The sequence below is a fragment of the Pseudophryne corroboree genome, chromosome 5 (genome assembly GCF_028390025.1).
Source record: "Pseudophryne corroboree isolate aPseCor3 chromosome 5, aPseCor3.hap2, whole genome shotgun sequence".
Classification (NCBI taxonomy): domain Eukaryota; kingdom Metazoa; phylum Chordata; class Amphibia; order Anura; family Myobatrachidae; genus Pseudophryne; species Pseudophryne corroboree.
In genome coordinates this window covers 742,297,906-742,311,192 of record NC_086448.1, presented here as the reverse complement: position 1 = coordinate 742,311,192, position 13,287 = coordinate 742,297,906, and the positions used below count along the sequence as shown (strand labels likewise).

Here is a 13,287-nt window from a genome sequence, read left to right as displayed (position 1 = left end):
TTTCCTGTCCTCCACCGGGAAAGGATAAGCTATCTGAATTCTCTTGGGAATACGAAATTTATTTTCGGGATTCACCCACATCCCTTCAAAGAGAATATTAAGCTCATGGGAAGGAGGGAAAGTGACCTTAGATTTATTTTCTTTATAGAAATAAGCCTTCTTCTGAGGTACAGGAGTGGCTTCCGTGACTTCCAGAACTTCCCTTATAGCCACAATCATATATTGTATATTTTTTGCCAATTTATGATCTATTTCTCTGGAGTCATTATCGTCAACACAAGAATCAGTGTCCGTGTCGGTATCAGTATTCACAATTGGTCTCTTATGTGACCCAGAGGAGTCGCCTGCGGATGGAAGAACAGAGCCCTGAAAAATCACATCCTCCACAGATTTTCTCCAGCACTCAGCATGAGATTCAGACTTATCTAATCTCCTATTGATATGATGCATACTATCACGTATTTCTTTCACCCATGCAGGCTCTTGGCGTGCTGGCAGCGCCACCACATTACACTTCTGTGTCCCTAAAATGTCTTCCTCTGGGGAGGAACTCCCTGCCTCAGACATGTCTTACACACGTGTACAACACACACTCACAGACACACTGGGACTTCTAGGGGACAGGCCCACAGTAAAATCTGTTAGAGGGACACAGTTTAGGAGCAGCCAGTTCACAACCCCAGCGCCAGTATCTAATGCCTATGAACACAGAATGCCCACTGACATGCAGCGCTTTTTACACAGTAAAACACACTTGTAAAGCACCAAATTCGCTTGTGCCCCCTCCTGTTTTGCACCCTGATACTTGTAGTCAGAAGTGAAGGAGGACCAGCGATGTCTCTGCAGTCTGAGGAGAGAGAAAATGGCACTGAGCAGTGTGCTGGCTGCCTGAGAAAGAAGCTCCGCCCTTTTTACCTCAGAAACTTCATAATATTTATACTGGCGGGGGTAGGGCTGTGCCTGGGCATCTTATGCCCCCTTTTTGCCAGTTTATAGAGGTGTTTTTGCTGCCCAGGGTGCCCCCCCCCCACGCCCTGCACCCTGCAGTGCCTGTGTGTGTGGGCAGCAATGGTGCGCTGCGCTCCCGCCAGCTGTGCTGTACCTCAGCCGTCACTTTTCTTGACAGAAGATATGTCTTCTTCTACTCACCTGTCTTCTGACTTCTGGCTCTGGGAGGGGGGTGACGGCGTGCTGTGGGAGTGAGCATCTGGACACGGCTAGCGTTCAGTACCCTTCAGGAGCTAACGGTGTCCTGTCAGCCAGAAGCAGAGCCATGAAACTCTTCAGGAAGTTGGTTCCTACTTCTGCCCCCTCAGTCCCACGAAGCAGGGAGACTGTTGCCAGCAGTTCTCCCTGAAAACAAAAAACCTAACATAAGTCTTTTCAGAGAAGCGCAGTAGAGCTCCCCTAGAGTGCATCCAGTCTGCCTGGGCACATTTCTAAAACCGAGGTCTGGAGGAGGGGCATAGAGGGAGGAGCCAGTTCACACCCATTGAAAAGTCTTAAGAGTGCCCATGGCTCCTGCAGAACCGTCTATACCCCATGTCATGAAGTAGGCCCCAGCATCCTCTAGGACGTATGAGAAAAAATGTTTTTTCATATTTTCCAAGTGGCTATACCATTACTTAGATAGCAGAATGTGTTTTGCAGGACATAAAGTAAGCACGAGAACAGTACAAATACTGCTTGAACTGTACAATATTGTTGTCACCTTTACTTATGCTGTGCTCTGAAGTACTCACTTCACTACAACAATACACGTACTCCAAATTCAATCCCAGAACTCTTTGTAGTAGCTCTGGACAGAATAAGATCAATACATCAAACACTGGTTCACAGCACACTAAGCGTTCCCAGGATGCACTGCTCTGGTGTACTAATGGCCAGCGGCGGATACAGAGCTCCTCCCATCAGGAACTCTAAAGGCTATAGTGACATAGCGTACATAGTACATTGGTTGAAGTATCAACTGTTCCCCAGTCCTCTGAGAATTCAAGCCAGTGCTCATTAAGTAACACAGCCACAAAGATCAGTGCTAGGTGACCGAATAAAGGATTACATCAAGAAAAGTCATAGAAAATGCTTGTTTATGTTGCAGATGGCTGCATAATACAATACACCTTACATTGCACATTGTTGTAAAAATCCAGCCACACCCCAGAAGGTTAGGTATGCATCATGAAGTCTGGTCTGAAAAGCAAGTCTTAGTTATCCTCATCTGTTGACTCATCATCCTCATCATCGACATCATCATCATCATCTTTTGGTTTGTGCCGGTTACCTGCATATTGCTGAGAGAAAACAAAAATAAGGAAGATCTTAAAACAAACAAACAAACAAAAAAAACAAACAAAAAAAAAAAAGTATTTTGGTCCAGTTGCATTTGGCAACCCCTATGTATTATGACATGGGGTGTAGGAACGACGCAAATTCAGTGTCATAATCTGTAATTTATATAAGCCTTAGGTAAATACTAATCAATTACTTTAATTCTGAAATGTAAAGGGGCAAATCAATATTATTAGCTTGCTGTAATGCAGCCCACACACTTGTACAATATAGCATACAATCCTTCAATTGCATCTGTGCGAACGCATGATTGTATGCGCATATTGAGCACCTGTGACGCGATGTGCGTGCACGCCGCTCGAATATTGCATCGCCAAATAGTAAGTGCTGCACTTAATATTTATCGCATTGCGGTGCGATCGCATGTGTTTTTAAAACACATGCGATATATCGCACTGCGATGAGCAATGGGCACCCGCCGGGAGTGGGCAGAGGCTGCTACCACTTGGCGGTGACGTGCCCATCACGTGAATACCATGCGATCTATCGCATGATCGCATGGTAGTCACTTTGGCAGTTCAGGTGTGATGAAATCGCACCTGAACTGCCAGTGTGATGCCCCGCGATGTCGCGTTGCAGGGCATCGCACAAGTGTATGGGCACCATAAGTTTTAACTTCAGGAGAATCTATACCCTGGTATAATGACCGTGGGTTGATTCAATGGCTATTTTAGTAGTAATGCTTTACGCAAAACTTACTTGTCCATTGAAACTACAGATGAAGTAACTGACAAATACATATTATACTGTATTATGAACAGTTCAATGCTTGACAAAGTTATCACAGAATTACACTTTAAAGGCAGCTCTTCCAGGGACTTACAAACACTGTGCATTCCACGAAAACAAGTAAGAGTATTGCAAAAATAAGAATTTACTCACCGGTAATTCTATTTCTCGTAGTCCGTAGTGGATGCTGGGACTCCGTAAGGACCATGGGGAATAGCGGCTCCGCAGGAGACTGGGCACAACTAAAAGAAAGCTTTTGGTCTAACTGGTGTGCACTGGCTCCTCCCTCTATGACCCTCCTCCAGACTTCAGTTAGGATACTGTGCCCGGAAGAGCTGACACAATAAGGAAGGATTTTGAATCCCGGGTAAGACTCATACCAGCCACACCGTATAACTCGTGATACAATACCCAGTTAACAGTATGACAACAACTGAGCCTCTCAACAGATGGCTCAACAATAACCCTTTAGTTAAACAATAACTATATACAAGTATTGCAGACAATCCGCACTTGGGATGGGCGCCCAGCATCCACTACGGACTACGAGAAACAGAATTACCGGTGAGTAAATTCTTATTTTCTCTGACGTCCTAAGTGGATGCTGGGACTCCGTAAGGACCATTAGGATTATACCAAAGCTCCCAAACGGGCGGGAGAGTGCGGATGACTCTGCAGCACCGAATGGGCAAACTCTAGGTCCTCCTCAGCCAGGGTGTCAAACTTGTAGAATTTAGCAAATGTGTTTGACCCCGACCAAGTAGCTGCTCTGCAAAGTTGAAGAGCCGAGACCCCTCGGGCAGCCGCCCAAGAAGAGCCCACCTTCCTCGTGGAATGGGCTTTTACCGATTTAGGATGCGGCAGTCCAGCCGCAGAATGTGCAAGCTGAATCGTACTACAGATCCAGCGAGCAATAGTCTGCTTTGAAGCAGGTGCACCCAACTTGTGGGGCGCATACAGGATGAATAGCGAGTCAGACTTTCTGACTCCAGCTGTCCTGGAAACATAAATTTTCAGGGCCCTGACTACGTCCAACAACTTGGAAGCCTCCAAGTCTTTAGTAGCCGCAGGCACCACGATAGGTTGGTTCAGATGAAAGGCTGATACCACCTTAGGGAGAAATTGGGTGACGAGTCCTCAATTCTGCCCTATCCATATGAAAAATCAGATAAGGGCTTTTACATGACAAAGCCGCCAATTCTGATACACGCCTGGCCGAAGCCAAGGCCAACAACATGACCACTTTCCACGTGAGATATTTCAATTCCACGGTTTTAAGTGTCTCAAACCAATGTGACTTTAGGAAATCCAACACCACGTTGAGATCCCAAGGTGCCACTGGAGGCACAAAAGGGGGCTGAATATGCAGCACTCCCTTAACAAAAGTCTGAACTTCAGGTAGTGAAGCCAGTTCTCTCTGGAAGAAAATCGATAGAGCCGAAATCTGGACCTTAATGGAACCCAATTTTAGGCCCATAGTCACCCCTGACTGTAGGAAGTGCAGAAAACGGCCCAGCTGAAATTCCTCCGTTGGGGCCTTCCTGGCCTCACACCACGCAACATATTTTCGCCATATGCGGTGATAATGGTTTGCGGTCACTTCTTTCCTAGCTTTAATCAGCGTAGGAATGACTTCCTCCAGAATGCCCTTTTCCTTCAGGATCCGGTGTTCAACCGCCATGCCGTCAAACGCAGCCGCTGTAAGTCTTGGAACAGACAGGGCCCCTGCTGCAGCAGGTCCTGTCTGAGCGGCAGAGGCCATGGGTACTCTGAGATCATTTCTTGAAGTTCCGGGTACCAAGCTCTTCTTGGCCAATCCGGAACAATGAGTATAGTTCTTACTCCTCTTCTCCTTATTATCCTTAGTACCTTTGGTATGAGAGGAAGAGGAGGGAACACATAAACCGACCGGTACACCCACGGTGTCACTAGAGCATCCACAGATATCGCCTGCGGGTCTCTTGACCTGGCGCAATATCTTTCTAGCTTTTTGTTTAGGCGGGACGCCATCATGTAAACCTGTGGCCTTTCCCAACGGTTTACAATCAGTTGGAAGACTTCTGGATGAAGTCCCCACTCTCCCGGGTGGAGGTCGTGCCTGCTGAGGAAGTCTGCTTCCCAGTTGTCCACTCCCAGAATAAACACTGCTGACAGTGCTAACACGTGATTTTCCGCCCATCGGAGAATCCTTGTGGCTTCTGCCATCGCCGTCCTGCTTCTCGTGCCGCCCTGTCGGTTTACATGGGCGACTGCCGTGATGTTGTCTGACTGGATCAGTACCGGCTGGTTTTGAAGCAGGGGTTTTGCCTGACTTAGGGCATTGAAAATGGCCCTCAGTTCCAGAATATTTATGTGTAGGGAAGTCTCCTGACTTGACCATAGTCCTTGGAAGTTTCTTCCCTGTGTGACTGCCCCCCAGCCTCGAAGGCTGGCATCCGTGGTCACCAGGACCCAGTCCTGTATGCCGAATCTGCGGCCTTCTTGAAGATGAGCACTTTGCAGCCACCACAGCAGAGACACCCTGGTCCTTGGAGACAGGGTAATCAGCCAATGCATCTGAAGATGCGATCCGGACCACTTGTTCAACAGGTCCCACTGAAAGGTTCTTGCATGGAACCTGCCGAATGGGATTGCTTCGTAGGAAGCTACCATCTTTCCCAGGATCCGCGTGCAGTGATGCACCGACACCCGTTTTGGTTTTAGGAGGCCTCTGACTAGAGATGACAGCTCCTTGGCCTTCTCCTCCGGGAGAAACACTTTTTTCTGTTCTGTGTCCAGAACCATCCCCAGGAACAGTAGACGTGTCGTAGGGACCAGCTGTGACTTTGGAATATTTAGAATCCAGCCGTGCTGTTGTAGCACCTCCCGAGATAGTGCTACCCCGACTAACAACTGCTCCCTGGACCTCGCCTTTATCAGGAGATCGTCCAAGTACGGGATAATTAAAACTCCCTTCTTTCGAAGGAGTATCATCATTTCGGCCATTACCTTGGTAAAGACCCTCGGAGCCGTGGATAGACCAAACGGCAACGTCTGGAATTGGTAAAGACAATCCTGTACCACAAATCTGAGGTACTCCTGGTGAGGATGGTAAATGGGGACATGCAGGTAAGCATCCTTGATGTCCAGTGATACCATGTAATCCCCCTCGTCCAGGCTTGCAATAACCGCCCTGAGCGATTCCATCTTGAACTTGAATTTTTTTATATGTGTGTTCAAGGATTTCAAATTTAAAATGGGTCTCACCGAACCGTCCGGTTTCGGTACCACAAACATTGTGGAATAGTAACCCCGTCCTTGTTGAAGTAGGGGCACCTTGACTATCACCTGCTGGGAATACAGCTTGTGAATTGCCTCTAGCACTGCCTCCCTGCCTGAGGGAGTTGTTGGCAAGGCAGATTTGAGGAAACGGCGGGGGGGAGACGTCTCGAATTCCAGCTTGTACCCCTGAGATACTACTTGAAAGATCCAGGGATCCACCCGTGAGCGAGCCCACTGATTGCTGAAATTTTTGAGACGGGCCCCCACCGTACCCGGCTCCGCCTGTGGAGCCCCAGCGTCATGCGGTGGACTTGGAGGAAGCGGGGGAGGACTTTTGCTCCTGGGAACTGGCTGTATGCTGCAGCTTTTTCCCTCTACCTCTGCCTCTGGGCAGAAAGGACGCGCCTTTAACCCGCTTGCCCTTATGGGGCCGAAAGGACTGTACCTGATAATACGGTGCTTTCTTTGGCTGTGAGGGAACATGGGGTAAAAATGCAGACTTCCCAGCTGTTGCTGTGGAAACGAGGTCCGAGAGACCATCCCCGAACAACTCCTCACCCTTATAAGGCAAAACTTCCATGTGCCTTTTAGAATCTGCATCACCTGTCCACTGCCGAGTCCATAACCCTCTCCTGGCAGAAATGGACATTGCACTTATTTTAAATGCCAGCCGGCAAATATCCCTCTGTGCATCTCTCATGTATAAGACTGCGTCTTTAATATGCTCTACGGTTAGCAATATAGTGTCCCTGTCTAGGGTATCAATATTTTCCGACAGGGAATCTGACCACGCAGCTGCAGCACTGCACATCCATGCTGAAGCAATAGCTGGTCTCAGTATAATACCTGTGTGTGTATATACAGACTTCAGGATAGCCTCCTGCTTTCTATCAGCAGGTTCCTTTAGGGCGGCCGTATCCGGAGACGGTAGTGGCCACCTTCTTTGACAAGCGTGTGAGCGCTTTATCCACCCTAGGGGATGTTTCCCAACGTGACCTATCCTCTGGCGGGAAAGGGTACGTCATTAGTAACCTTTTAGAAATTACTAGTTTCTTATCGGGGGAAGCCCACGCTTCTTCACACACTTCATTTAACTCCTCAGATGGAGGAAAAACTACTGGTAGTTTTCGCTCTCCAAACATAATACCCTTTTTTGTGGTACCTGGGGTAACATCAGAAATGTGCAACACATTTTTCATAGCCTCAATCATGTAACGTGTGGCCCTATTGGAAGTTACATTAGTCTCATCGTCGTCGACACTGGAGTCAGTATCCGTGTCGACATGTGTCTGCCATCTGAGGTAGCGGGCATTTTAGAGCCCCTGATGGCTTTTGAGACGCCTGGGCAGGCACAGGCTGAGAAGCCGGCTGTCCCATATTTGGTATGTCGTCAAACCTTTTATGTAAGGAGTCGACACGGTCACGTAATTCCTTCCACATAACCATCCACTCAGGTGTCGGCCCCGCAGGGGGTGACATCACATTTATCGGCATCTGCTCCGCCTCCACATAAGCCTCCTCATCAAACATGTCGACACAGCCGTACCGACACACCGCACGCACACCGGGAATGCTCTGACAGAGGACAGGACCCCACAAAGCCCTTTGGGGAGAGAGAGAGAGAGTATGCCAGCACACACCAGAGCGCTATATAACACAGGGATTACACTATAACTGAGTGTTTTCCCTTATAGCTGCTTATAAATATATATTGCTGCGCCTAAATTTAGTGCCCCCCCTCTCTTTTTTACCCTTCTGTTGCTTGAAACTGCAGGGGAGAGCCAGGGAGCGATCCTTCCAGCGGAGCTGTGAGGGAAAAATGGCGCCAGTGTGCTGAGGGAGATAGCCCCGCCCCTTTTTCGGCTGACTTTTCTCCCGCTTTTTTTATGGATTCTGGCAGGGGTATTTATCACATATATAGCCTCTGGGACTATATATTGTGATTTTTTTGCCAGCCAAGGTGTCTTATATTGCCCTCAGGGCGCCCCCCACAGCGCCCTGCACCCATCAGTGACCGGAGTGTGAGGTGTGCATGAGGAGCAATGGCGCACAGCTGCAGTGTTGTCTCTGTGCAGAAAGGAAGCGCCTTTGACCCGCTTGCTTTTCTGAAGCCGAAAGGACTGTACCTGAAAATACGGTGCTTTCTTAGGCTGTGAGGAAACCCGAGGTAAAATTTTTTCTTCCCAGCTGTTGCTGTGTATACGAGGTCCCAGAGACCATCCCCAAACAATTCCTCACCCTTATAAGGCAGAATCTCCATGTGCCTTTTAAAGGCAGCATCACCTGTCCACTGCCGGGTTTCTAATACCCTCCTGGCAGAATGGACATTGCATTAATTCTGGATGCCAGCCGGCAAATATCCCTCTGTGCATCCTTCATATATAAGACAACGTCTTTAATCTGCTCTATGTTAGCAAAATATTATCCCTGTCTAGGGTATTATATTATCTGACAGGGTATCAGACCACGCTGCAGCAGCACTATTTATGCTGAGGTAATTGCAGGTCTCAGTATAGAACCTGAGTGTGTATATACAGACTTCAGGATAGCCTCCTGCTTTTTATCAGCAGGCTCCTTCAAGGTGGCCGAATCCTAAGACGGCAGTGCCACCTTTTTTGACAAACGTGTGAGTGCCTTATCCACCCTAGGGGATATATCCCAACGTGACCTATCCTCTGGCGGGAAAGGGTACGCCATCAGTAACTTTTTAGAAATTACCAGTTTCTTATTGGGGGAACCCACGCTACTTTACACACTTCATTCATTCATCTGATGGGGGAACAAAACACTGGCTGCTTTTTCTCCCCAAAAATAAAACCCCTTTTATGTGGTACTTGGGTTCATGTCAGAAATGTGTAACACATTTTTCATTGCCGAGATCATGCAACGGATGTTCCTAGTGGATTGTGTATATATCTCAACCTCGTCGACACTGGAGTCAGACTCCGTGTCGACATCTGTGTCTGCCATCTGAGGTAACGGGCGTTTTTTGAGCCCCTGTTGGCCTTTGTGATGCCTGGGCAGGCGCGGGCTGAGAAGCCGGCTGTCCCACAGCTGTTACTTCATCCAGCCTTTTATGTAAGGAGTTGACATTGTCGGTTAATACCTTCCACCTATCCATCCACTCTGGTGTCGGCCCCACAGGGTGCGACATCCCATTTATCGGCCTCTGCTCCGCCTCCACGTAACCTTCCTCATCCAACATGTCGACACAGCCGTACCGACACACCGCACACACACAGGGAATGCTCTGACTGAGGACAGGACCCCCCCACAAAGTCCTTTGGGGAGACAGAGAGAGAGTATGCCAGCACACACCAGAGCGCTATATAATGCAGGGATTAACACTATAACTGAGTGATTTTCCCCCCAATAGCTGCTTGTATACATATATTGTGCCTAAATTTAGTGCCCCCCTCTCTTTTTAACCCTTTGAGCCTGAAAACTACAGGGGAGAGCCTGGGGAGCTGTCTTCCAGCTGCACTGTGAAGAAAAAATGGCGCCAGTGTGCTGGAGAAGCCCCGCCCCTTTTTCGGCTGACTTTTCTCCCGCTTTTTTATGGATTCTGGCAGGGGTAATTTATCACATATATAGCCCTGGGACTATATATTGTTTTGATTTGCCAGCCAAGATGTCTTATATTGCCCTCAGGGCGCCCCCCCCCAGCGCCCTGCACCCATCAGTGACCGGAGTGTGAGGTGTGCATGAGGAGCAATGGCGCACAGCTGCAGTGCTGTGCGCTACCTTGTTGAAGACAGAAGTCTTCTGCCGCCGATTTTCCGGAACACTTCTTGCTTCTGGCTCTGTAAGGGGGCCGGCGGCGCGGCTCCGGGAACGAACACCAAGGTCGGGTCCTGCGGTCGATCCCTCTGGAGCTAATGGTGTCCAGTAGCCTAAGAAGCCCAAACTACCACCTGTTAGGTAGGTTCGCTTCTTCTCCCCTTAGTCCCTCCCTGCAGTGAGTCTGTTGCCAGCAGATCTCACTGTAAAATAAAAAACCTAAAATATACTTTCTTTCTAGGAGCTCAGGAGAGCCCCTAGTGTGCATCCAGCTCAGCCGGGCACAAGATTCTAACTGAGGTCTGGAGGAGGGTCATAGTGGGAGGAGCCAGTGCACACCAGGTAGTCCTAAAGCTTTCTTTAGTTGTGCCCAGTCTCCTGCGGAGCCGCTATTCCCCATGGTCCTTACGGAGTCCCAGCATCCACTTAGGACGTCAGAGAAACATGATTAAGTACTATTTCCGGATTATATAAACATCCACTTCGAAAGGAATTATATAGTGCTATACCCTATTTATCTAAACCAGGAGCCACAGTGGATCCAGTCGGTGGAATGTGCGTTTAGTGACTGGTGGCCACATGATATCCAGCATTTAAAATGCACGGTGCTACAGTTTCCCTATTGAAAAAGGTGGCCATGCTAGATCAAGCGTATGGAACGCATACTGACAGCGGACATTCTGAATTAGGTCATATACACTTTTAAGAAACAGCAGCCACATGGATCCGGTATTTGGAAGGCAAACAAGCGGTGGCCATTGTTGGGTAATGTGTTATTGTGAGTATCAGCAGTGATTAGGTTATTAAGAGGACTAATTGGAGACCTAGGTATATAAGCACTTCCTAGGACAATAGCCACCTATACTTTTGAGATCGGATTCACTATCCGAAATACATCAAGTGGGCCCATTGGATTCAGCTTCACAATGTTGGAACCTGTGCCGATGGCTAAACATCTTATGGACTGAGGAAGTTTATGCCTGCTGATGATTCACTGATGTAAACAGGACATTACATTGGCTTATGGGTTTAAGATCTTCATGTCACCTGGTAGGCATAATACCAAAGGGGGATGTACTTTGTGCTATGAATTGACCATTTTTATTTAGATGTATTTTTATTGTTGTGCTTAAGTATTTTCTGCAATATTACACTATTGGGCGTTCCATTCTCCTTAGACCCGAGGTTCACAAACTCGGTCCTCAAGTCACCATAACAGTCCAGGTTTTAAGGATACTCATGCTTGGGCACAGGTGACTTAAGTCCCTCAGTCAATTTGATTTAACCATCTATGCTCAGCCATGGATCTCTTTAAAACCTTGGCTGCTAGGGTGCCTTTGAGTCTCAAACAAATTTATTTTATGGTACGGTGTTAAAAAATTTATTGGCAGTTCCTTGGATGCTTTTCTTCAGGAGAATTATTGTATGGATGAATAGAGAGACATGTTCTCCAGAAAAGCGCCACAGTAGTTTTCTACATTTTTGTTCAATAAATATACATAAAAATGTTTTAGCCAATGACATTTACGATTTCATACTGAATAATAAAAATTTCCCTGTAATCACGTTTTGGTCAAGACTATATTTATTGAAGCTATGTACAAGAAGTTGTGAGTATAACAGATCAAAAACAGGCAAAATATATATGTGTAAAAACAATTACTTATACAGTCAATCTGTGGTTAATAGGTATCCCAGATGATGTGAGGTACTGAGAGACTGAATAGATCTGTGTATTTGTGGTTCTGCTCAGTACTTTACACTTGTGGAGGATCCTCAATTGTGGTCAGCATAGTTAGAGAAAGTCTAATTTGGCCTAATCTTTGCTCCTGCTGATGTACTGCATGTCAAGTATGAACGTGAACAAGAAAGGTGATGGTGCTAGGGAACAGTCAGAGAGAATTAAAGAAAAATGTCAAGGGATCTGCTTTTCTGTGGTAACCCCCGGCCTCCCCCCACCCGCCCGTTGGATGTACCAGCGCAGGAACATTGAGAGAGTGCCTCAGAGAGACAGCGATAAGTAAAGTATCCCTGAAATTCACAAGGTTGTCAGTGCAGCAATCTGTAGCTATGAATTTGCCGATCTGCTATATCAGCAGTTTAAATACTCTTTTAGGGAGTTGTGATTGCTGAGCTGAATGTATCCTAATAGGAGTGTAATGTATGAATAATAAAATGGTTAAATATCAAAGTCGGGTCTCTCTCTACCAATATAGGTTTATGAGAGGCCACACATCAGTGTAGGATAATTCTGAAGCATATGTCTGGAAAGATAGCTTACATTTGAGGTATGTTAGCACAAGTGAGAACAGAAGACACAAAAGTATATTAAATAGAAAAAGTAATAGACTGTCAGTGCTCTGGGCTGGTCCTGTGCATAAGGACCAGTAGAGCCTGGAAGGTTAGTAAAGGACGCGCGTTTCGCCCAGCAAGGCTTGTTCACCAAGGTAGTGGTAACTTGGTGAACAAGCCCAGTGTTTCCCAACTCCAGTTCTTGCTTTACCAATATCCTAGCAGGTGCACATGTGTAATCATTACTGGCTGATTTATTTTAAAAGATCCACAGGTGGAGCTAATTATTTCACTTGTTATACTGAGGAAATCTGTAAAACATGCACTGTTGGTGGTTCCTGAGGACTGGAATTGGGAAATACCTTCAGACTGTAAGCGCGGCCCATGTCGTTTATTTTATGATCCATTAATAGTGCAGAGCTGCGTAATAGGTCCTCGCTTTATAAAAGATACATAAATTGGCTGTGTGGACCGAACACGTTTTTATTCTTAATATGTTACTATTATTTCCTTTATTTCTATATTATGCCAAAACAAAGATTTTTTTAAAGGTCTCTGTGCTGGGCAGGCTAGTGCTTAATGACCTTGTGATATCCTTATAATGCTCACAGCACACATTATAAGAATATTCTATTAATGACCAATATCAAGCAGAGCATGGTCGTTAAAATAGGATACTGTAGTTTAGAGATGCTGTAAAATTATTAAATATAGTCTATTAGTTAATAAAATGTAGTTCTTACCGATGAGGAAGCAGACCTCCTGCTACTTGTCCCAGTCCTTGAATTGGCACGGACTATATCTAGACGTGACTGGAAATCGGGTGGATGGAGAGAACTTCGGAAGGTCTAGAAATCCAATGAAGAACAAGCCAAG

General features: G+C 46.8%; 1 protein-coding gene across 1 annotated transcript in view; it reads right to left on the bottom strand.

Moving 5' to 3' along the window:
• Positions 1-2,070: 2,070 nt before the first annotated feature.
• CIBAR1 (CBY1 interacting BAR domain containing 1) overlaps positions 2,071-13,287 on the bottom strand; it is a 122,419-nt gene continuing 111,202 nt past the window's right edge. The window contains exons 8-9 of the mRNA XM_063924099.1: positions 13,155-13,259; positions 2,071-2,291 (exon numbers count right to left, since the gene is read on the bottom strand). Of these exons, the coding sequence (XP_063780169.1) occupies positions 2,205-2,291; positions 13,155-13,259 (192 nt within the window). The 3' untranslated portion in view covers positions 2,071-2,204. The remainder of the gene's footprint in view (positions 2,292-13,154; positions 13,260-13,287) is intronic.